The sequence below is a fragment of the Aptenodytes patagonicus genome, chromosome 2, assembly GCF_965638725.1.
Source record: "Aptenodytes patagonicus chromosome 2, bAptPat1.pri.cur, whole genome shotgun sequence".
Lineage (NCBI taxonomy): Eukaryota > Metazoa > Chordata > Aves > Sphenisciformes > Spheniscidae > Aptenodytes > Aptenodytes patagonicus.
In genome coordinates, this window is record NC_134950.1 from 122,597,143 (window position 1) to 122,620,370 (window position 23,228).

Genomic DNA, 23,228 nt, shown 5'->3' on the forward strand with positions numbered 1-23,228 from the left:
TGACAGGATAACTTACTGCAATTGAAACCTATGAATTGAAATCTGGTGTTTCTAAAAGCTAAGTGCATGTCAAAATTGTACCAAATCAGTACACCTATCTAGGAGGTTTTAAATGTCATGGTTATAACAATGCTTAAGTCTCAGGGGCTATTAAGGTAGCACAGAGGATGAGTGCCAGATACAGCTTCCAAACAGTAGAAAGAGACTTTGTCATGATGTAATGGAAGCATTGAGATACTAATTGTGTTAAAACATGAAAGTAGGAAAAATTTGGGAGGGAAAAGGTTTATTACATTTACAATGGGTTTTCCTCTTTAAACTGTTTGGAAACAAAAAAAAAAGGCACTAGAAGTAGTTGTTTCTTCTTATACTTAGTGAACAAAATTAATTTCTGTTACAAATGAGCAAAATTTGTTTTAATATTTTGTGTATGTCTTAATACTTAGGAACTGAACCAGTTTACCTAAAAACTGGTGAGAAGCTCCAAGTTGCTTGGGAAAAAATGAGCAAATCTAAGCACAATGGAATAGAACCTGAAGAATTAGTGAAAGAGTATGGCATTGACACCCTACGTCTTTACATTCTGTTTGCTGCTCCTCCAGAACAAGATATTTTGTGGGATGCTAAAAGTAAGTCGGATTGTTTCTGTTGTTTAGTTTGTGGGTTTTTTTTTTTTCCCTAGTGTGTTATATTTTAAACACAAAATTAATACAGTTCTTGATGCCCAAGTTTTGGAACAATTGAATCAAGAAAGTATAATGAACAGGTTTTATTGTTTGTTTCCTTTAAAAGAGAGGGGGTCACAAAGCTGTCACTGAGAGGCAGCTTGCAAGATTGTTGCAAGCAGCTTACCTCTTTCAAGCTGAAAGCATGTGTGGAAAGTACTTCTCAAGTCGTATTTTCTTCTGAAATAACAGAGTGCAAACCTGGACCTCATTCTTTTATTTTTTTATTAGCTATGATTGATTGACTGAAAATGATTATTTTAAGATTATTTTCTTCATTATAAGATTTTTTTTCAATCATATCAGATTACAGATAAAACTTTGCAATTTTTTGTTATTTCCATTTATTTACACATGTATGCAATGACTTTTGTAAGCTGGACCATGAAATACTTCTCAGAAGAATCTCATTGGAAGATAATCAGAGTTCCTAGTAACTAATATTTGTATACCCATGACATTTTTATGAGCTTAGTTCTTGAATAAGATAAGATTTACCCTCCTACACACTTATTTACTGCCATCATGCAATTTGTCATACTGACAGATATTAATTTCTTTTATCCACTGTGGTTCATACATTTTAATGTAGTCTTATGCATACATTTAAATCTAGCCCTCTTGTTGCATAAGGCTTTAATAAAACACTCCATGCCTGGTTTAAAAAAAGTGTATTTCTTCATTCTTGCTTGTGGTAGCTTCTTGCTACTTAGTTCAGTCTGCACTAAGCATTATTTCAGTTGGTGTCTGTCACCCTTTACAGTCATATGTGTTTATTTACATATTATTGCACTGTTGTATATACTGGACAAGTGCGCTATATGACTTTTCTCAGCTGGCTTTCTGTCATCATCTAATCATAACAGTACAGAGCTAGGCATTTGAAGAGGTAATGTCTCTCAAAAAAACCAACCACTTGGAATCAAGCTGCAATTCCTGCGTCCCTAACAGTACACAGGTACATAATTCCCTCTGAAGCAGCTAATTCAGTGATACACGATCTTTTTGCTGTATTTTTCCATCTTGAAAATGGAATAACTAAATTAGTATGAGAATTGTGGGTACAGAATCTTAGTTGCAAAGTATATTAGAGCTTGGTGGTTAAACATTCTTTAAGAAAGCTAAGCACATGCAGGTATAATGCTAGCAAAAATGCATTTAGAGATTCAAACCAATCTGTTTACCACTTGAGAAATACAAAGAAAGATTTCGGAGTCATGTCATGTTAAAAGAGCATAGGAAAATGTGAACCAAAGGAAATGTTAGCAGCCTAAAGATATTTCCAGGGGGAAAAAATGGAAAGTAGGTGAAAAGCATCTCTTAAATCTTTAAGGTTTGGTCTGAATTTCTTAATGATAACAAAATAATGAATGTTTAAATTGAAGAAAGCAAGCAAGTTGTGGTGGCTTTGACCTTGGCTGGATGCCAGGTGCCCACCAATCCGTTCTATCACTCCCCTCTCCTCAACTGGATAGGGGGAGAAAAATACGACAAAAGGCTTGTGGGTTGAGATAAGGACAGGGAGAGATCGCTTCAGCAATCACCATCTCAGGCAAAACAGACTCGACTTGGGGAAATTAATTTAATTTATTACCAATCAAAATCAGAGTAGGGTAATGAGAAATAAAACCAAATCTTAAGACACCTTCCCCCCACTCCTCCCTTCTTCACGGGCTCAACTTCACTCCCGATTTTCTCTACCTCCTCCCTGCCTGAGCAGCACAAGGGGATGGTGAATGGGGGTTGCAGTCAGCTCACCACACATTGTCTCTGCTGCTCCTTCCCCCTCACATTCTTCCCCTGCTCCAGTGTGGGGTCCCTCCCACGGGAGACAGTCCTCCACGAACTTCTCCAATGTGGGTCCTTCCCATGGGCTGCAGTTCTTCATGAACTGCTCCAGCGTGGGTCCTTTCCACAGGGTGCAGTCCTTCAGGAACAGACTGCTCCAGCGTGGGTCCCCCACAGGGTCACAAGTCCTGCCAGCAAACCTGCTCCAGCATGGGCTCCTCTCTCCATGGGTCCACAGGTCCTGCCAGGAGCCTGCTCCAGCGCAGGCTTTCCATGTCGTCACAGCCTCCTTCAGGCATCCACCTGCTCTGGCGTGGGGTCCTCCACGGGCTGCAGGTGGATACCTGCTCCACCATGGACCTCTATGGGCTGCAGGGGGGAGGCACAGCCTGCCTCACCGTGGTTTTCACCACAGGCTGCAGGGGAATCTCTGCTCTGGCGCCTGGAGCACCTCCTCCTCCTCCTTCTTCACTGACCTTGGTGTCTGCAGAGTTGTTGCTCTCACATATTCTCACTCCTCTCTTCCGGCTGCTGTTGCACAGCAGTTTTTTTCCCCTTCTTAAATATGTTATTACAGAGGCGCTACCACCTTTGCTGATTGGCTCAGCCTTGGCCAGCGGTGGGTCCGTCTTGGAGCTGGCTGGCATTGGCTCTATCGGACATGGGGGAAGCTTCTAGCATCTTCTCACAGAAGCCACCCCTGTAGCACCCCTGGTACCAAAACCTTGCCACACAAACCCAATACAGAAAATTGTCTTATTCAGAGAATTTTAAATTCTGGTTCTTAGTTGCCATGATCCTTCTCTTCACTGGATGTGTTTTGATAGCCTTTTGAGGATTGCCCTCCAGACTATATTCCTTGTCTTTTCAGTGGTGGCCATGTAGGCAGGGCCTCATGTCACTCTCTCCCCCTCTCCCCTGGTGTGGGCAAGCAATATTCCAGACTATGCAGGACCAGATGTGGTCAAACTTACCTGGCAGCTTATTACACCATTACTACAGTCTGGATAATGCCAAGCCTACCTTATCTAGATGATCTACATGTTTCTGGTATGAACAGGAAATGGAAAGTTTGGGGAGAGCATCATACTCCCAGTCCCAGCTATGAGAGTTCATGAGGATCATGCAGACATAGTCAATCAGGTTGTATTTTACTGTTCCTAGATGTGCAGGAAGTCTTTCATCTAGTGCAATCAGACAGATAATCCACCTGTATTACAGTCACTCACATGGCTTTTACTTCTCCCAGTTTAGTATAGACCTGGCAATCTTTTCTAGTGCAGTTGCTGGAGCAGAATTGGAAGCTCTTGCCAGTTGGGACGTCTTAGGATATGTTGACACTGTGCAGTGCGGTGTGATGTAGTGCTGTGCAGTCTAGTAGAAACACAACACATCTGGAAGAGAGAGCTAAAGCCATATCGGTGCCGCACATCAAGCCATACCTTCACTAGTGGCTCTGCACCACAGCACATGGAGAACCTGGCTGTGAGCAGCAGTAGCTTGGGTCTCTCTATAGCATGGTCCCTATAGAGCATCCGTGGTGTAGGATTGATGCCTGCAGGGTCAGGGTGAACAGCTTTATAATCTCTCCATCCCATACTAAGCTGTGTCAAAAGATGGTACCAAGGATCAGAGCCTATACTCGTTAGCACAGTAGCATCTCTGTAGCCACAAAAGTATATGCAATTCTAAAATTAAATTTTAGAAGAAACCTCTCCATGTAAAAAAACATGTGGGCATACGTGTGTGTGTATATATGTATGTTTGTATTCTTCCATGAGTTTGAAAAATGAGAGCATGTAGAAGAACTGTTTTCTTGAGTCATTAAAACACAAGATGAACATTCTAACATTGACGTAACCTTGGGTTATTTTACGGATTTAGCAAATATTCTTGCTGTATATATGTTTTAAAGTCATTGCAGAAAAATACTTTTGTTTTATCTTACTGATTTCTTTCCATTAAAGCAACCTGGCATTATTTGTAAAGGCATTTTTAATTGCATTGACATTTTTCATTTAAAATACAGGGGTTTTCTTTTTAAATGTTTGACTCTAGCGTTCAGTTTCCTTTCTGCTTTTCTTTAAAGTTTTGGATTCATTCATTGTAACTGAAATTTGTTTCTGCAATCTTTCATTAATCTCAGCTGATGCTATGCCAGGTGTTCAGAGATGGCAGACACGCCTCTGGACGCTTGTAACTAAACTTATTGAAGCAAGGACTTCAGGAACCATGCCCAATCCTGGGCTTCTGAATAAGAAAGAGAAGGCTGAAGCCAGAAAGATCTGGGATCAGAAGAATCTGGTGATATCTGAGGTTAAAAGAAACGCTTACATAGTTTGTAAATGACTAAATAAGTTGCTGCTCATGCTAAAACTGTATGCTTGCCTTAGAGAGTCAAGAGTTTTTCCCCGGATGAGTAGCTCATAAAATAATTTTTAAGTGAATTATTCTCTGTATAAGTAATTTTATTTACCTACAAATCTTATGGGACAGAACTCTTGCAAAATAGTAAGATTTGGATTGGCAAAATTTCTCTGCTGTGTGCCTCCTTTAAAGGATGAATGAATGAATGTTACGGCATTAAAATATTATCAGTCTGGGTTTGGAGTAACTCCATTTCTAGTAGCAAAGCTATAGGTGAGTTATGCAGGTTATCCCTAAGAAGGGCTTTTCATCTGTTTGCTTCACACCTCATTATCATGCCTGCTGTTTCATATAGAATGAAAAAAAGTTGTTGGAGAAAATATATTAGCATATGCTAAAAAAAGATAATTATTTAAATGATTGTTCATCTCTTCTTATGTGTTGTCTCATGCTGTGATTAGTGTCAATTCAATTATCCAAGACTCAGAAGAAGACATAAATATCTGCAAAATTAACTTAAAATATTTTTCTGCGGATAAAAACTTTTCCTGATTTAAATCCTGTGGTGAGGGACCTTCCAGGTGTTTTAACAAACATTAGATAGCTTGTTATGGATAGACAAGCTGTCACCGGCATAACTGGATTTACAAGTATGAAGACTTCTTCAAGGGGCAAAGGGAAGATATTTTATTAAAGGAAATAGAGGGTGATTACTAATACACAGTTCTAATTGGCATTGATTGAAGCTTTTAAAATCCTGAAACAGAGGGGAACTAGTCAACTGAATTTTTATATGATTATTATTTTCCCATCCACACATGTGGATGGATGATGTGTTTGCATGCTGAAGTGATTTTCATGTAAGAGATAAGATGGGCATATTTCACAAATTGAAATTGATTAGCAATAATTATTTTTCATTTTAAAACCCAATATTCCCTGTTTGAGAATTTTAAGTAATTAGTGACCAACCTTTTCTTTTAATACAAGGTAACAGAGTACTTCACAAAGGATCATTTGTTCAATGCAGCTATTTCTCGATTGATGAGCCTCACTAACGTACTCCATGTAAGTATGCGATATGAATGAAGGTATTTTTCTCTCAGACTCTGTTCCTGTGGTCTTTATACAAAGCAAGAGCTGCCTGAACTATATAGGTCCAGCTTTCCATAAGTCATTTACTGTCATTAACTTTGCTACTAATTTGAGAGCCCCTTTGAATTATTCAGTTCAAAAGCAATACATTCTAGTATCACTGTAACCCTGAAATACATTGTTTTGCAGGATGAGCTTGACGGTATTAGAGCCACTAGGTTCTGATGTTTACATCTGCATCCTGTAATTTCAAAAGGATACATTTTGTTTAGCTCTGTTCTTTGTTCTCTTTTGTTTTTAAACAAGTTGCGTATGTGGCTAGGTATAGTAGTACATTATAGAATTACCAACATTCTGATTTAAAGAAAAGGGTTATTCTTTACAAGGAAAATCGCACATAATGTTACATTCCTCAGAGACAGCTTTCACCACTGAACTGTCTGCTAGTAATAGAGTTTGCAAATTCTTCTTTTTAAAACAAATGTAACAATAACTTAAGTCTTCAGCATTTTTTATTTAGAGTATGTTGTTTATCAGCCAGTGGTGATAGGTCAAATATAATAAACTGTTATCACTATTTTTGTTACTGCTCTTACATCTGGTTGAGCAATCCTTCAGGCATATAATGGTAACCTGATCTAGACCAGAAATCAAATAAAAATCTGGATTTTTCAACTTCTTTATTGAAATACCATTTTATGCCTTATGGATTCCAAGGAGATTATTGACAAAGTCAAGGAACAAAAAGATAAGTAAGGCATCCACAAGTGCTGTACTGAAATAACTTAAGTCTGGGATGCTGTGTGGTGTCGGGAAGGTGACACACAGTTCTTTATCCCCAGCTCAGTGATTCATATGCATTTTAGGCTGGTGGATGGTGATGAGTGAATGTTAAAAAATAAAGAAAGAAGTAAAAATCAATGTCCTACAGACAGCCAGATGTTTGACCACTGACATATTTCTTGACCAAAAAAGTCAGTGCAGTATCTTTCGAGAACAAGTTTCCATATAGCATGCTGACACTTCCTCTTTTGGTCCCATTTGAAAGGAGGAAGTGGGGAGGTGGGTGAAGATCAAATATGGACAAAAGGTAGTAGTTACTAAAACTTACTCAAATCTAGTTTGCACTGACTTCGTTAGTATCAGTGATAAGAAGATGCCATCTGACAGGTCTTCTGTGGTCTGTGTGAAACAAATCACTGGTTTTGGATAATTTTCTAGTAGTCAGGAATGGGTGTTCATCACACCCACCAAATAATTCTCATAAGCTGATGTGTATTGACATTTTTCTGTGCTATTTCATTAGAGAGGTGAATTACAAAATAAATGCAGAATCTGAACTTGCCATGGAATGTAATCTCTCTGAGTCAAAACAGAAGCAAAGAAAGAAAAAGTTTATCTAACTACTTTTAGTGCTCTATCTTTTCTATTAAGATGCAATAAATAGAGGAATGAAGGTTCAAATCTTGTCAGTCTGGCACCTTTTGCAAGAAATTGAAAATTATCTGTACTAGAGAAACTGAAAAGCGGTCTGAACACTGAACTGTAAAAGGCTGTGCTGGACTTTTCATTCCCAAACCTTCCTTCAGCAATAAAACCTCACTTTGTCACTAAATTCAGCTTTACTTAAGCCACTCTAGGATCCCATACAACTGAATGTTGTCCCAACAAAAACTATGCTGCATTCAGCACAGTTTGACTCTTTCATACAAGTACTTCACCTCTTCTCAGATAGTTCTGATTTTATCTAAGATTGCACTTCTAGAAGTGGCAGCACTCAATTTTTTTGAGGGCCACTGTTGTCTGCATAGGTCTGTGTTCAGACTCCTGTACCAGAGCAGATCCCCAAGGGTCTGCATCAGCCTCTTCAGGATTAGCTTCCAAGTGTTAGAGAGCACTCTGTGACCAAGAGTTGGGTTTTAATTCTCCAGAACTTTTAATAAGTTTCTAACTTACTGTGAAATGATGCTGTCCTGAGCATAGACATTGATTTTAGGTTTTATTACTGCATTTTCTTCTTAAACTACTTTCCCCTCCACACCAGAATATTTATATTAACAATTTATTTTCTTTTACTTCTGTCTTTTCACTTAGCAAGCTTCTCGGCCTCTTATTCTCCACAGCGCAGAATTTGAAGATGCTTTGGCTACACTCTGCATCATGGTTGCACCTATGGCTCCGTACATTGCATCAGAGATGTGGAAAGGTATTTCTAGAAACACACTTTTTATTGATGTTGCAGGAAAAAAGGCAAAAAGTTAACATAATACATGTGTCACTTATCCCTCAATTTTTCATCTATCTTGTCACCTTCTGTCATAATTCCTAAACAAATTTGAAACTTGTGGTATTCCCAGATCTGTCTGCTTTTAGTTTCTTTTCCTTTGCATACAAAGGTGGGTTTCTTGAGACTAGACAGAGAAAGGGAGAAGGAAGAAAAATTCAAGACAGGACTTGCATGAGGAATTCGTATGTCAGCTGCTAGCTGCTCCTGTATACGGATGGCGGTATTAAAAGCTGAACCTGAGGATAGAAACAGCCCTTTTTCAAACAACTGCTTCAGAGTCTTTGGACTACAAATATTTTCTTTCAGGAATTCAGGCAGAGAGGACGATGTCAGAGGACTGTATACTAAAAAGACTAAAAGAGCGTTGAATAAAAATCCTACTCTTGTAAAATTCTCCAGAGGCTGAGGGATGTTATGCTGCAAATTAACCTCTCACGGAGAGTGGGAATGGTAGACAGGAAATCTTTTTTAAGATCTATCACAGTTGTAAACCTTGAAGTCTGAATCCCAAGTGGGCTAAGTTGCATGGTGCTCCTACAGTTAAAGCCTGTGAAATAAGGGATGTGCATGCCAGAGTTCAGCAGTTGCTTTTAAGGTTTATTGGGAGAAGTCCCAAGGCGTATGTGGGATGATAGGAGTATACTCTGCATTAAGACTGGCTACAGATTGCTTTGTGGTTTTGGACCTAATGTTAGCTTTCAGATGCTGTTTTAACAGTTTGATTTTCAACAGTCACCTAAAACTTTGTGCATTCAAGTGTTCACGGAGCATAGCTACTAAATTGCTTATATTTCAGAGCTGTGCATGGCCCTGTAATAATGTTAACTGCCAAAGAAAGGCTGCTCTTGTTCAAAGCAATAACATAGGGGCAGAGACTCTGGAAACAGTAAGATACATTGGGGAGAGTGGGTTTTTTTCTGTGTTTTCATTTCTAATGTTTTTAAGACGTCTTAATAAAAGCTTAATTGTTTAGAATAAAGAGTGCCATCAGACATGATCCATTTGGAGAAAGCTACTTCTGGTCAATATTCTCTTACAAGGTGAAGTACCATCTAATTAAAATTATACTTAAATGGAAGTAATGGTCACGATTTGTTTTCCACGTTGGTTGAGATGGAGGCAGAAGAGGTCCAGCCTAATTACTTCCATATACAGTGCCTTGTGAACTTGAAATTCAAATAAATGTTAGGGAATACAGAAATACCAAATATGTTTGATAAAATGACAAAGAACACTAGGATATCTTAATTAACATAACTTGTCAAATGTAAAGCTTAATTCTGTAATGTTTTGAATGTTAGAGAAGGAAGTCTTTTCTTAGTACTAAAATCACTGGAGAATGAGAATGATAAACATTTTCTGGATCTCTCTCTGATGTAAGAATGAAAAGGAAGCATAACAAAAATTGGGAGTGTATTGTCCTCGGCTCCTGTCTGCATTTAAAGATAAGATTTTGCTTGTGTGGTCCAAAGACAGTGCATTGTAATCCAGTGCGACTAGCATACAAAAACATTTTGTGGTGGTTATTGCCTGAAGAATTTTATGACTAAACATGAAAATCACAATCTCTTTTAGCATGATCATCATTACAGTACATCAAAGTTATTAAACAATTTTATCAGGAGAACGCATGTACATTTAACTACTGCATTGTGGTAAGAAGACTATATTATTTTGAAATAGCCAACATCTAGCAATTCTGTCCTGGGATTGGGATTTCTGGTGAAAAATGTCCAACTGTGTTCTAGAGACAGATTCCCTAAGTTCATGTTCTGAATTGCACTCTGGTTCCACCAAGTCTTGTTGCTTTTCTGATGTTAACTGATTTCTTAAACTTTATTGTGTATAGGTGATGATGCTTTCTTTTTTTAAATATTTTCAATATAAAAATTAAACTTTCTAAATACTTTATTTAGTTTTCTTTGTGCTTTAGTTCTCCATACACACTCAGAGTAAGTCTCTCTTTTTGTACTGTGGCTTTCATCTAAATGTAGGTATGGTGCTGCTTCCTCTCTCGTAAACTAGTCAGGAAAAGGACTTTGTATATTATTAGCTCTATAAATAGCACCTATAGCAGTGGACCCCTGCACTTTGATGGAAGCCTCTGTCTCCTATTGTAATGCCAATAATAAGCAACACATAAGCAATGTATTTATAACTAAATACTGACATTTCATTCTAAAATGACTTGTATGCAACCTTTACATTTTGTTTGGTTTAGTGATTAAAACAAGGAGCATTTTTCTTTCTACAGGGGAAAATGAAACCGGGAAATTTGGAAGCCCTGTAGTTAATATCAAACAGATAATTTTACAGTTGAGTAGGAAGGTGGATAGGAACAGTGACCTGTTGTGTTAACTCTGAACCACATTACATTTCCTTGTGTATTTAAGCTTTTTTTGAAGAAAACAGATTTGCTTTCTTATTAGTGTTTCTCATTAGAAAGTTTACTACATAGTCAGATATGCCTAATATTAATTTTACTACAGCCTTAAAAGAGAGAGAAGAAAAGAGCATCCTCATTAATTTTGACTGCATTGTGCTTCACAGGATGAATAATACTGTTGCTGTTGCATTGTAATCTCTCCTTTTATGCTTTGCTGATCACTGGTCAAGAAACATTTAAGAAGAAATTACAATAGAATTTAAAACTTAATGTGAAATAATGACAACCTACAATAAGACCCTGACTTAATGTATTGTATTATATTAATTCTGCCAAAGATTTGAAGACGATTAAACCACAGAACTATAGAACTTTCTGGCTAAGTACCTGGAATGAGGCTTTGTGGAGGTAATAAAATAACTTTTGACAACTGGAAGCTCTTCTGCAGGCGCAAATAGTGTTTTTTCAGTTTAAATGACAGGTGTGCTGAAAATTGAAAATAAATCAACCAACCTTTTTTCCTTTTCTAGTTTTAGAATAAAAAGCTAGGCAAAAGAGGCTACCATCTATAAATATTAAAATCTTGAAGGATCTGATGTCCAAAAATATCTGATACTGTTAGTTTTATTCAGTAATTGCATAAAATATTCTCCTTTGCTCGAAAAAATAACGTTTAACTGCAAAACATGATATGATAAATTTTAAGTATCTAACAAATTTTCTTAAATACTTGCATTCTGAATGCATTTATATTTAAATAGCAAAAAAGGCTTTTTTGCATTTTAATTGTTTTCCATTTTAATCTATAAGCTATTTGACACAGATCACAATGAAATGTAAAAAAAAAAAATTGCAAATCACTGTTCCCTAATACAATAGCTTGTAAAAATTAAAACTTGGCTAAGTGTATAACTATGTATGTAGGTATCCTCTTGATTAGCAAAAAAGTTCTTTACAACTGGATTTAACGGCAAATCAGTCCATCTTAATGATTGCCAACTAATGAAAATATTAGGAAAATTACAAAGATAATCTTAGAGTGTTAATTAAAGATGCTTTACTTGACATTTTAAGTAATGACTAGCATCAGTGGTATAAGTAATTTTGATTGTAATAATGCTATCCTGCTCTGCAGGAATTGCATCAGAGTTCATTTGAAATTTTAGCTTTTTAGTTCACTATGTTTTCTTTTTAGTTTGTTGATAAACTTTGCAAACTCAGAACTTCAGTTTGATATCCCAAGGATGCTTCTGATGTAATGTTCAACTTCCAAGTACAATTAAAGTAAAATTAGGTAGATTCAAGATACAGCAATTTTTGTTCTTCTGCAGCTGAAGAATTATTCTCCTGTGGGGTTCAGTTTATATGTGACCATCTTGTTTTCATGCATCAGGTAGGAATGAAGAGTTTGGTCCCTTTGTGAGCTGGATGAAGAGCATACTTCAGTATTGGCAGTAAATATTTCCAGTTTGAGTGAAGGGAAAAGCTGCTTGAGTGCTGTATGATAAGTGCCTCGCCTTTCAGCAGCTGAACGATAGTGACCCAGTGCTTTGATATTTTGTGTGTGAAGTAGTTCTTTCTTGTGCTTAGAGGAGGAACAGTTTTCAGTATTTCGGTGTGTCAAAGTAATGGTCTTAATTGTGCAGCGAATACACTGGTTTATCGCTTAATAACATAAAAAGCGACTGTAGCCCCTCAGTGTGGGAAGAGTTCATCCGGCTGATATCTTGGCAGTTTATGAACACTAACAGGATGAGGAAATCTGTTTCCTTCCTGAAACCTTGTATCTGAGGAATATACAGACACCATTTGAGACGTATGGGGTTTTTAGTTTATTTGTAGTAGTACCGTATTTTGCTGCCCAGACAAGGATATGAAATTGCTTATTGTGAGTCGTTAAATTTTTATTAGACATGGCACATGAAAGATATACACTGATGATAAACACATCTTAAGATGCATTGAAATGAAACATAATTATTGGAATTTGTAAAGTGTAATTGTCTTAGCAACATTTTAACTGTCATTGCAATAGCTCTATTGCAAGAATTTCTTCTTCTGAATTCAGTCCTTGCTCAAGAAGGCTTCTGTAAAGAATAGAGCTGAGTAGAAGGTAATTGATGTTGCAGATTTTAATTGAAAATCTGAATGCAGAAATCCCCCTTCACAAATCCAAGAAGAAACACGATTTGGAATAAAAAAAGTGTTTTTTTCATCCAAGAGTAATAACCCAAAGTAAAGGATAGTAAGTCCGTACAAATGGAGGAAGGCAGATCATTTTCAGAAGGTTCAGAAGGATTCATGTGGAGTTTGCTGAATTGGAAACACATTCTAGAATTAGCTTTTAGTAACCCAGGCTTTTCACAAGCCTCCTTGGTGCTCCACATCTGTCACTAGGGAACATATAAAATGAATCCCCTAGCACTGTATTGAGTAAATGTAAATTTTCCTGACCTTACCCCGTTCTGTACTACTATACCAGCAGTACAATACAGTTTTTCTCAGACCTGTCTGGAAACAGCTGTTATTGTATCGCTATCATTTCTTTGAGATTGCAGACCATTTCACATATGACTGACAGACATATCCCTCCTGGGCTGCAGAAAAGTATTTCGGATGCACAACTTGCCTGAATCTGTCAAATAGGAAGATTCATTAAATAGCAAAAAAGCATATCAAGAACAAAGTAACATGGTAACGATCTTGTCCTTGGAAGAGGCTGCAGAGGCGAGTAAGATACTAACCCAGAATGCATCTCCACTTACCCTTACACACTTCTGCTCTGAGCTTTTTAAAATCTTTATCTGCCTGTCTGCTAGTGTGGCGGATTTTTACTTAACACAGATTTCTATTGTTTTGGGTTACCTAAATCCAAAAGTTATCAGCATTTGGATAATGCACCCTCATAGTCACCTTACAGTGTCCCCTCTGATCTTCTTATGTCTCCTGTTAGAAAATCCCTAGTCCTAAACTCTGATATGGGCGTTGCTTCAGTTGCCTTCATTAACTTCCTTTTATCGCCCATTAAGACTTCTGTCCTCCTTGCCTTTTCTGCTTTGTTAACCTCTCTGTGTCGGCCCTTGTCCCATGCCAGCTCTTACTCAGTTTACTCCATAATCACATCTTTTTCTCTTGCCTATCATTTTGTGTCAAACTAGCTGCACTGTTGCTGGGATTTTACAGATAATTTTTTCTAGTGCTTTTTTCCTCTAAGACTAGAATTACCTTGCTGTCCTAGCTTACCTTGCTGATACACGATTGCTTCCACATTTTCCTTCTTAAATCTCTTTAAAATGAGAATCTGCTCTTCCCCTCCAAATAGCACCTTAGGGGAAGTATTATGCTTCTGAAAGACTCATGTAATGCTAATAAAACACTGCCATGAGGTGAAACGTTGTTAGACTTGTCCTGTCCCCTCCTCCTCTCAACTCACTCATTTACAGTAACATAATATGCGTTTAACTTGGTGTTTTAACTTGGGCTCCAATGCTGTGACTTACTCATTAGGGCAACCTTGATTTAGTAGTAGCTTGCTAATCAGTAAAAGCCCATTGAAGCAGATCCACTTGCAGGATCAGGGCTTCAGATTGAGCACAAGTGTTGTCCTTGATCTGTCCTATATGGATGTACAGGTGTGTACATATGAGTAAACAGCTTACAGTAAGTAAAAATGTACTCAGGTGGCTTTCTGTCCTATGGCTGCAAGAGAATCTATAGCCATAAAAGCGAAATATGTCAAACAATGTAAAGCAAAATGCACGATGCTTCATAATGTGCACTTCGCTAGGCGCTTCCCAGTACAGTAAGACAGTAAAACAGGTTTTTAATGTTTTCACAATAAAAGTCTGTGAAATGGTCAGTTCTTAACTTCTCAAACAGCGCTTTTGTGTAACATCTCAGAATCAAGTGGGAAGGCTGAAGGAGGGTTCTGCCTAGGTCCTGACTTTAATGAAGTTTCTGGTTTTGTGTGTGTTGCATTTTGAAAATGCAAACCAAATTATTGCATTTTCTGTGTTCTACAGCTCACAAAATGTGAGTTAAGGCAGGAAGCCAAACAGGCAACATAACTAAAACCTTCATTTTGGTTTCCTGTCAAACTCTGTTTTCTGAAACTAGTTCTGTTGACTTTTGCACTTTTTTTTTTATATATAGATGAGCTCATAGCTCATTTTGTAGCAAGAAAACGAACCAAAAGATAGACATTGTGCTTAGTCACACTTTATCTGCTTCAGAATACATTTTAATTTTTTTTTTATTAGTAGGTTTATTAGGGCTGACAGCCTCCACGGGGATTAAAAGGGACCCTGGTTTTGCTTTCGTAGATAGACGCTCTTGACTTCTATCAGAAAGTGGTTTTTTAATAGTTTGAAGAATCCACTTCAACAGGAAAATAAGGAGTGGCCAGTATGCATGCTTCTGCCACAAGGCATGTGATCAGTTGGAAAGAAATGAGCTCATCTGGATGTTCAAAATCCAAAAAGGGAAGAATCTAGCAGCTGTTGTCTTTAAAGTCAACGTGATAATGAATCACCAATGCAAAGATTTTTTTTCTGCTTGAGTTCCTATCTTTTGCTCTTTCAGTTTCTGAGCTACTGTCACAAGAGAAAAAAAATACACGAATCCAGATCCATTAAAGTATTTTAATCAATTATTTACCTAATAAGATTGTGGCTTAGTTGTTATTCTTAGGAAATATGCACGTTCTTGCTTGCCATTAGAAATAGCTCCCACCGGTCCACCCCACTGCCCCTTTCTGAATCATTCAGCAAATAGCACGGCTGTGTGTCATTTTACCAAGTGCTTTGTCTGAAAAAGTGCTGACAAAAATCTGGCCGATTTTTCTGGAGGAAGTTGCATTCCCTTTATGTCTCTGTTGTTATTTGCTGTATTAGTCTAAACAATCCAGCTAGGTAAATTCATGTATGTATTATGCATGGGTCGGTTTTGCTCCTATGTCTGCCTTTGTGCTGTGTTTTGAACAGCTTCGGGTACCTCAGTCTCAACAGTGAATCTTGTGTTGATGGGTTTTCTTTGTGCTCTTGCTGGAGTTTCCCTAAACCAGATGAGATTTCAAATACATTTTGCAGTTCTGAATGAAGCATGTGTTTAAAAGAAGTTTTAGTCTGTATCCTTATTCATACACAGAGAATGTTTTTAATTTAAAAATCCCCTAGCTTTGTGAGAATCACAAGAGCAATCATCATCAATATTGATCATATTTGACAGCCTCGTTAAGAGAAATCTTTTTATTTTGTCCTACAGCTGGAGTAAACAGCAACATAAATCCGACTCAGCAGCTTTTATTCAGTTAAAGAATGCGACTTCAGAATGAATTGCATTCTATTCTCCTATTACTTAAACAAATCAGGAATTAATTGTCTTGGGGAGAGCAAAGCCTACTTAATAAAAGGAGATCACTTATAGCCATTTCAGGAGTTTTTTAAAATGAAATCAAAGGATAAAGCATTTCAGAGTGTACGTATCATAAGAAGGAGAGCAAGCTGTGCAGGGCGTTCTTACATAGCACCTTTAATTTGTGAAAAAATAGATACCTCACAAAACGTGAGAAAATCTTGCAAGTAGCTTGACTTGCAAATTTAGAAACTACCCAGCATATTACAGATGGTAAAATAATAAGCCAAAATTGTGTATCATTTTGATTGAGTTGCTAGTAAAATTTTAATCAAACTGATGGTGTTATTGGAAAAAACCACAGTATTATGATTGATTTCTAGAAGAAGAGGTCAGCTTGTGTTGCAGTATTACAATTTAAAATAATAAACAGTGGTGTTCTCTGCTTTTGCCAAAGTTTTGGAGTGCTACTCCAAATCTAAAATGTGCCCACAACGTTCATGTTAGCATCCCTACACATGGTATAAAACAAGCACTTCAAAGATATATATCTTTCTGTTTATAATGTGCTGTATGCTAATCTAAACAATGTTATTTCCTCCTAAGGGACTTACTTTTAAAGTCAACTTTATTCTGATCTTATTTCTCCAACAAATTCCAAAGAGCGAATGTTCTGGTGACAATACAGCTGAATGTTTGACTGGTTTCATTTTCCAGGTTTGTCACATATGCAGAATAAACTTTGTACTCATCATCACTGGGATGTTGATGTGCTGCATCAGTCCTGGCCCAAAGTAGACCCGGAGTACCTTCAGCCGTCAGATGTTGTGGAGATGTCTGTTCTGGTAAGAGCATTCTCATTTATTTTCAGTGGTGGTCAGTTAATGCATTACGAGCTCAGAGGATGACAGAACTTCTGCTCTTGTGGAAGTCAGTTCCCTTCTTTGGTGGCTCAGTGAAAGGTCAGATAGAATAGAAGCTGCAATTACCGTTGTGCTGAGTAATTAAAATGGTTTCCTAAATGAAAAAAATGTAGCAAGTCTGGAAGAGAGACAATCTAAATATAAGTCTTTTTGAGTGACTGCATATTAGTACCTGTGGAGATTTGACCAGTGAACAGCTGTGGGCAAGGACGGTACAGTCAAAACTGTGATCAAATTACAGGTCCCTCCAGATTTTTTGCCTGACAGTACATTTATGATCTTGGCCCTGTACAAAAACGTATAATCAGGTGACATTTCTTGTGGTACCTGTAGTGCTATGGTTGCCTAATACAACTTCTCATAAGCTGGATTAAGTTGCTGTGATTTTTGCCAAATGATGTTTCCCATCTGCCTCAGGCTGAACTTCTGGCACATTTCAGCAGAGCGTGTTTGCAGGAATGAGGGTGAGGAAAAACAGGTATCTTTCCTAATGTTAGAACCGCATCCCAGTTCCTCTTTGTGCTCTAACACCTTTGTGGTCTAGGGAAAGAGCTGGCAGTTCAGTAGAAGAGTGGACATAAAACTACATTTAGTTAGCCTGTAACTTTCCAAAATGCATATGTGCACATGCACAGTGTAGTTTACTGTCTCTTTTCCTACATCTCTAATTAACTAGTCTGTATTCAGCGTCGTTAAGCTTTATCGTTACATGGAGCACAGCAGCAGCAAGTGCCACTGCAGGCCACAGAGAGACTTGCGGGGCTTAGAGCCAGGGCGTGGGATCCATGAGTAGTGTCTCAGCTCTTCCATCAACTGGCTCCTGGTCAACTTGCATTCAAGTGCTTCATGCTCCGGCATTATGGTAGTCTGTAATTACATAGTTGCATACTATTAGATCTGCAAGACTCCTGCCTTTTTCACTGCTCGCCAAAGAATAACCTTTAATATACCATGCAGACATTCTAAACTTAAATGTTTTAACTTTAAAATTAAATGTTTCAACTTAAACACTTTTTGTGTTTCTGGACGTTGAATGAGATGGAGCCTCTAGAAGAAACGTCATTTGGTCATGTAAAACTGCATGCTCTGTGTGTGTGTGTGTGCGTGCGCACGTGTGTACTTGTGTGTGTAAGGGAAACAGAAGCAATGCATTTTATCTGTATTTTATCTATTTTATTATGTTAGCTCCTTTGGGTAGGAGGAGCAAGTTCAGTTATTTTTGTTCAGCTGGGTTTTTTGAGGAGGGAAGAGACTGGTTGGATTTAGGGGAAGTTGTGTTGCTTTAGATTGCCCTAATCAAAGTATCTTTGCAAATAGTTTCGTAACTTGCCAGATCTCTCAGTCACAGTCCACTTGAACAGAACAGAATGAGAAATGCTGCTAAAAAACTAACTTTTCTAACGTTCAACATAAGTGCTTAGCAGAGGCCACAGAGTCTGTCTTTTTGGAGGAAATTTTCAATTGGCATCTTTTCCCAAACCAAGGAGAAGAACTGAAGTGCCAGCTGGGGTTAATAGCAGACTTAGCCTAATATTCACTGTGGGTTTATTGCTTTTTTTCCTTTATGTTTTTTCTTAAGTGATAAGTATTTATTTGTACCAGTAAAAAGGTCATATATCCACAAAAATCTTCTCTTGGGTATAATCACTTTGCTCAAGCTTAAAATAAACCTTCACCTTCAAGCACAGCCAGCAAACATCTTAAATTCCAGTGTTCAGTTTATAAGGAAGTCATGAATGAGAAATTGTGTAATTATAGAAACTTCTTCGCAATTGTGGTTAAAGCAAACATGTTATTAAATATATCTTTAAAATAAAAACTTCAGCAATACAGGGAAAACTCTGAACTCAATGTTTTTAAGACTGTACAACTGAACATAAAAATGCTTAAACATTTCACTGATATTTTTCTGCTGACGTTAAAACTTCCTTCTCAAAAAAAGAAAACAGAAGAATAAAAATTAATTTTGCTTTAAACAACCATTATGAAAATTATTTTTGTTTCTTTTCCTGGTTGACTTTGTGAAAGCCATAGCCTTGTGCAGAAGTCTTGTAATAGAAAAAGCAACCCCTGTGTTCTCAGTCATATATTCATGGAAGACTATGATATATGTAAACACCTTCCTTAGTTCTGACAAAGCAAGTGGCTCGAATACCAGAGAGACAAGTTCCTTTTTTGAACTGGGAATAATTCTTAAAAATAGTGCCTGGGGGATGTGCCTGGCTTTCTAGTATAGAGTAAGGCAAAAGGGAAATACAGAGGAGCAGGGAGAAATCATCATAAATGTGAATATTTTAAAGTCTTGTGGACACTGTAGGTTTTTGTATGGCTGTAAAAATAAATTGCCCTCATTAAACCAAGAAACACTCGTCTTGTGGAGGAATTGGTTAGTTGCAAAGAGGCAGTGTCTCTTCACAAGGCTGCGCAGTCACACTGAGTCTTTGGGCCACAACCCTATTCTTCTCAAGACATCAAACTGCCTCAGGCTGCCATGGATTTGCCTGCTGAGACATTATGGTTTTATTTCTCTTGACACAAAATACTTCATTATTTCCTGTCTGTGCTGGAGTTACGTCTTTCCATATTTAACCCAAAGCAGCAAAAGCAACCAATTCACTGCATCCTGGGCTGATACAATACAGATTGCCTACAAGAAAGACATTTAAATTCACTGGATATGCATGGTATCTGTTGTTCTAAATGTTATTGCAAAGTTGAGTATTTTTAATCGTACTGTATATTGTTAATGCTGTGAAAAATCTGACCTGAATGTAGTGTGCTTTTCATCATATGAACACACTTCTGACTAGCATTCCTCACATTTTCTAGGTGGTGCAGAACTGTTAGCAGCTGTGGTCTTATAACTGATGTTTTTATAAAATTAAAAAAAAAAAGTTGGTGTCATCTTTCTTGCTTTGGCGTATGAGGAAGGCCTAAAAGCACACAGATATTTATTTTCCTTTTTACTTCTCAGAAGGATTGTGTATCAATGGTAAAAAAAAAATCTGAGTAAATGAGTAAAAAAAAATTCCTCCCTGCAGCCTCCAGGTGCTTATTTTTCAGTCTTTTGTGATTTCATTTCATCCTTCATAACCTCTCTAGTTCCCTCTAGCTCCCTCTAGATCCAAAATAGTCTGAAATGTCAAATGTTAAAAAAAAGAAAAAAAAAAGAAGAAAAGAAAAAGCAACAGCTTCCTTTCTCAGGGTAAGAAAGGACCCAAGCCTCATTTATTTCTCCTCTTGCAGTTTGCCATGGTTTTTCAGAGAAACAAGGCTGCCAGCACCCAAGTTTGTTGTGCTGGCACTTTTACCTGGAGCTGTCGAGGGTTATGCTGGTCTAGTGAGGTACAGAGAGAGAGGTGGAAGCACAGCAGAAGGTATTTGTCCTGCTGAGAATCTAACCCCTCGACTAAAAGAATATGTGAATAGGATGCTTGTTACGCACAGTGTATGATTAACTCTGCAGATGCTTATTTTAAGAATGGCGTTAATACGTTTGACTTTGCGTCACGATACCTACAATACTATGAAAGCCATGCTGCAAACGTGCTGAAATCATAACCAATCTGCTGTTTGATAGGATTTTCGGACTCAGCTTGCAGCGCAGTGTGGGAAGATCAGGAGAGATGCTGTGGGAAGGTACACAGTGTCAGGTCGCCTAGGCTTCTCGACCTTTCTAGGAAAACACAACCGCTAGCAGTCATTTATTTACTAAGCTGATTTAGACCGCTTGGCTTTTCTGTTGAGAACAGCACCAAATAGGCTAGTTGTGGCAAGTTTCCCCCTGCCAACATCCATCCACTGGGACATATTAATTTGCATCATGGAGGACAGTGAATGACATTTTAACTAAGCAGGCAGAGTTTTGAACTGCAGGCTGTGTGTCCTAGCAGCGAGCTCACAAGCTTGCTTTATATTCTCACTAAAACTGTATCCGTTTGGATTTTACCATTTTCTTTTTCCTGTGGAATGTATTCTCCTCTGAAGTGCCCTGTCAAAAAGAACTACTTGTATTTATTTTTCACAAAAGCTTTAAAAATGAACTCTTCTGTGTTTTTCAAGGAATTTACTTTGCACGAGGTGCTAAAGGCAAAGTTTAACACAGCCAGCCTTTTATGATACCACGTTATGGATACATGTAGGAATAGTTAAAAGCCTACCTGCATTATCACTGCAAATTGATGTCAAGTCTAGTCAAAAACCAGAAATGACTCATCCCAGCTGCATTTGAGACTTCATCTTGTTCCTTAAAAATCTGTCCCAACTTCCTCTCTCTGAGAATTGCACAGATTATTTTATTTTCAATAAAATACGAACTAGGGAAGTGAAGTAGGTCTCTCTCATTCATCATATGTTGCATACATGTATCCTGGATAGAATCCAGGTGAAAACCAAGCTGTGTGCATTTTTATGTCCAAGCTGTATGAAACAACGTATGTTCCGTTTAGATGATTGAAAACTCGTTACAATGATGTCTAAAGGTCAAAGATCTGCAGTACCTGCAGCAGATTTTTATGCAAGTAATTTGATTGAACTGGATTAAAAAATTCAAATTATTTCATTTGCTAAAATGTGGGATTGATATTCTTTTCATTAATCCACTGAAAGTACTCTATATAAATCTGAAAGCTTTTGTAATAATGAATTTTATGCCAATTCCAGAAAGGTACTCAGTAAGGCTCTGTAGTCCCTGTCCGTTATCTACTCTTAGTGGATGACAGAAAAGATTTCTAAGACCATTTTATAAATTAAGGTGATTCCCACTGAAGGCCTTACTCAGTTTTACTTACATGATTCTGCCCTGCTGATGCAAAACCACTATGGAAGCTGCTCTGAAAACCAGCCACACACAAGAAAGCATTACCTTATGAGTGGTTGTTGTCTTTGTGGTCGGTGTTGGCTTAATGAGTCATGCGTTTAGTACGAATGCAACATATAATGAGTTAAAGCCTATTTTTCTAAAAACAAGTGATGATGAATCTTTCAGATATCTTTTCAGCCACAAATATTTTTATTTCAATAAATCTTGCATTTGAATCTCTGTAAGGAATCGCTAAGCTGTAAAGAATGCAAATTGCAGCCTAGAAGTATGTACAAACCAAGATTCCCACCTGACAAACCATTATGTTCACTCATTATTCAGCTTGTGTAACTATCACGTTTTAAAACTTAAAAGATCACCGCATTGCATAGTCACATGCAGCTTGCTATCTTCAAAACTAAGACTTCCTATGGCCACTTCTTCAATTTTCCTTGAGTATCATGAGTCAGAATTTCATTCTCTTATTTTATGGTAGAGGGACAGGAGGTGTGGAGAATTTTCTGCTTAGAAAGTTTCGTGTTGGAGAAAAGAGAGTTTGATCCACGTTTTTTCCCCACATATAATGCGATGGATTGGATTCAGGAAATGAAATTGTGTAAATCAGTCTAGTAACTTCTGTTTTTCTTGTTTTCATGTCTCTTGTTTTCATGTCTCTTTTTTTCAGATCAATAACAAAGCTTGTGGCAAAGTTTTTGTGCCTCAGCAAGCAGCCCGCAATTTGGAAGAAGTCCACAAACTCGTTCTTCAAAGTGAACTTGGAGTCAAGCATCTCCAGGGACGAACCATTAAAAAGGCCTTTCTGTCTCCCAGAACTGCCCTTATCAACTTCTTAGTGCAAGAATAGCAAAGGCTCTGCTGGGCTGTAAAAGGGAACTGGAATCTTTCGAGATTAAACCATTTCAAAAATACCAGTTGTGGTTATTTAAATCTCATGTAACGATGGGGAAGAAATGTTATTAAATTCAGGTTGCTGCTAAATCTTCATTTCAGCGTGGAGAAATGCATGGAATTAAAGTTTCTTATCGGGTCACGGTGAGGTGCTGTTTGTCTGTATTCTCTGGGAGCATGAGAAGGAAGCGCAGAAGAACTAAATGATTGTAACAGAATGTAAATGATATAAAGTGCAGGGGTTTTAGTGTCAGCCTCGGGAATTTATCCTATTGGAAAGTTGGCTTGGCTAAATGCAGAGGCATAAATATAATTCTAGGACTAAACAACTGCCCTGAGTACGTGCTACACCAAATGTTAGGTGTGCTGCAGTCAGTCTTTGCTGCCTGTATCTCATGTTTGGGTACCCCACCATTAACTAACATTTTAAGTTGTAAGAAAATGTTACTACAGAGTGTTAATTTAAAAAAGGATTTGTTTAGCACTGGCCAGTGGCCTAGGGCACAGCAGGTAGCCAGAATTGGGGTGGTTTGATACATTTCACATACGTTTCAGAGCCAAGGCAAGAAAAAGGTCAGGTTACTTAGCCAAGCCC

At 37.7% G+C, this 23,228-nt stretch overlaps 1 protein-coding gene across 2 annotated transcripts in view; it reads left to right on the top strand.

The window, feature by feature from the left end:
* Positions 1-22,653, top strand: part of LARS2 (leucyl-tRNA synthetase 2, mitochondrial) — a 94,752-nt gene extending 72,099 nt beyond the window's left edge. For both annotated transcript variants that reach the window (XM_076331031.1, XM_076331030.1), the window contains exons 16-21: positions 447-629; positions 4,660-4,829; positions 5,871-5,948; positions 8,070-8,181; positions 16,718-16,845; positions 22,410-22,653. In XM_076331031.1, coding sequence (XP_076187146.1) covers positions 447-629; positions 4,660-4,829; positions 5,871-5,948; positions 8,070-8,181; positions 16,718-16,845; positions 22,410-22,589 — 851 coding nt within the window. In that variant the 3' untranslated portion in view covers positions 22,590-22,653. The remainder of the gene's footprint in view (positions 1-446; positions 630-4,659; positions 4,830-5,870; positions 5,949-8,069; positions 8,182-16,717; positions 16,846-22,409) is intronic.
* Positions 22,654-23,228: the final 575 nt, after the last annotated feature.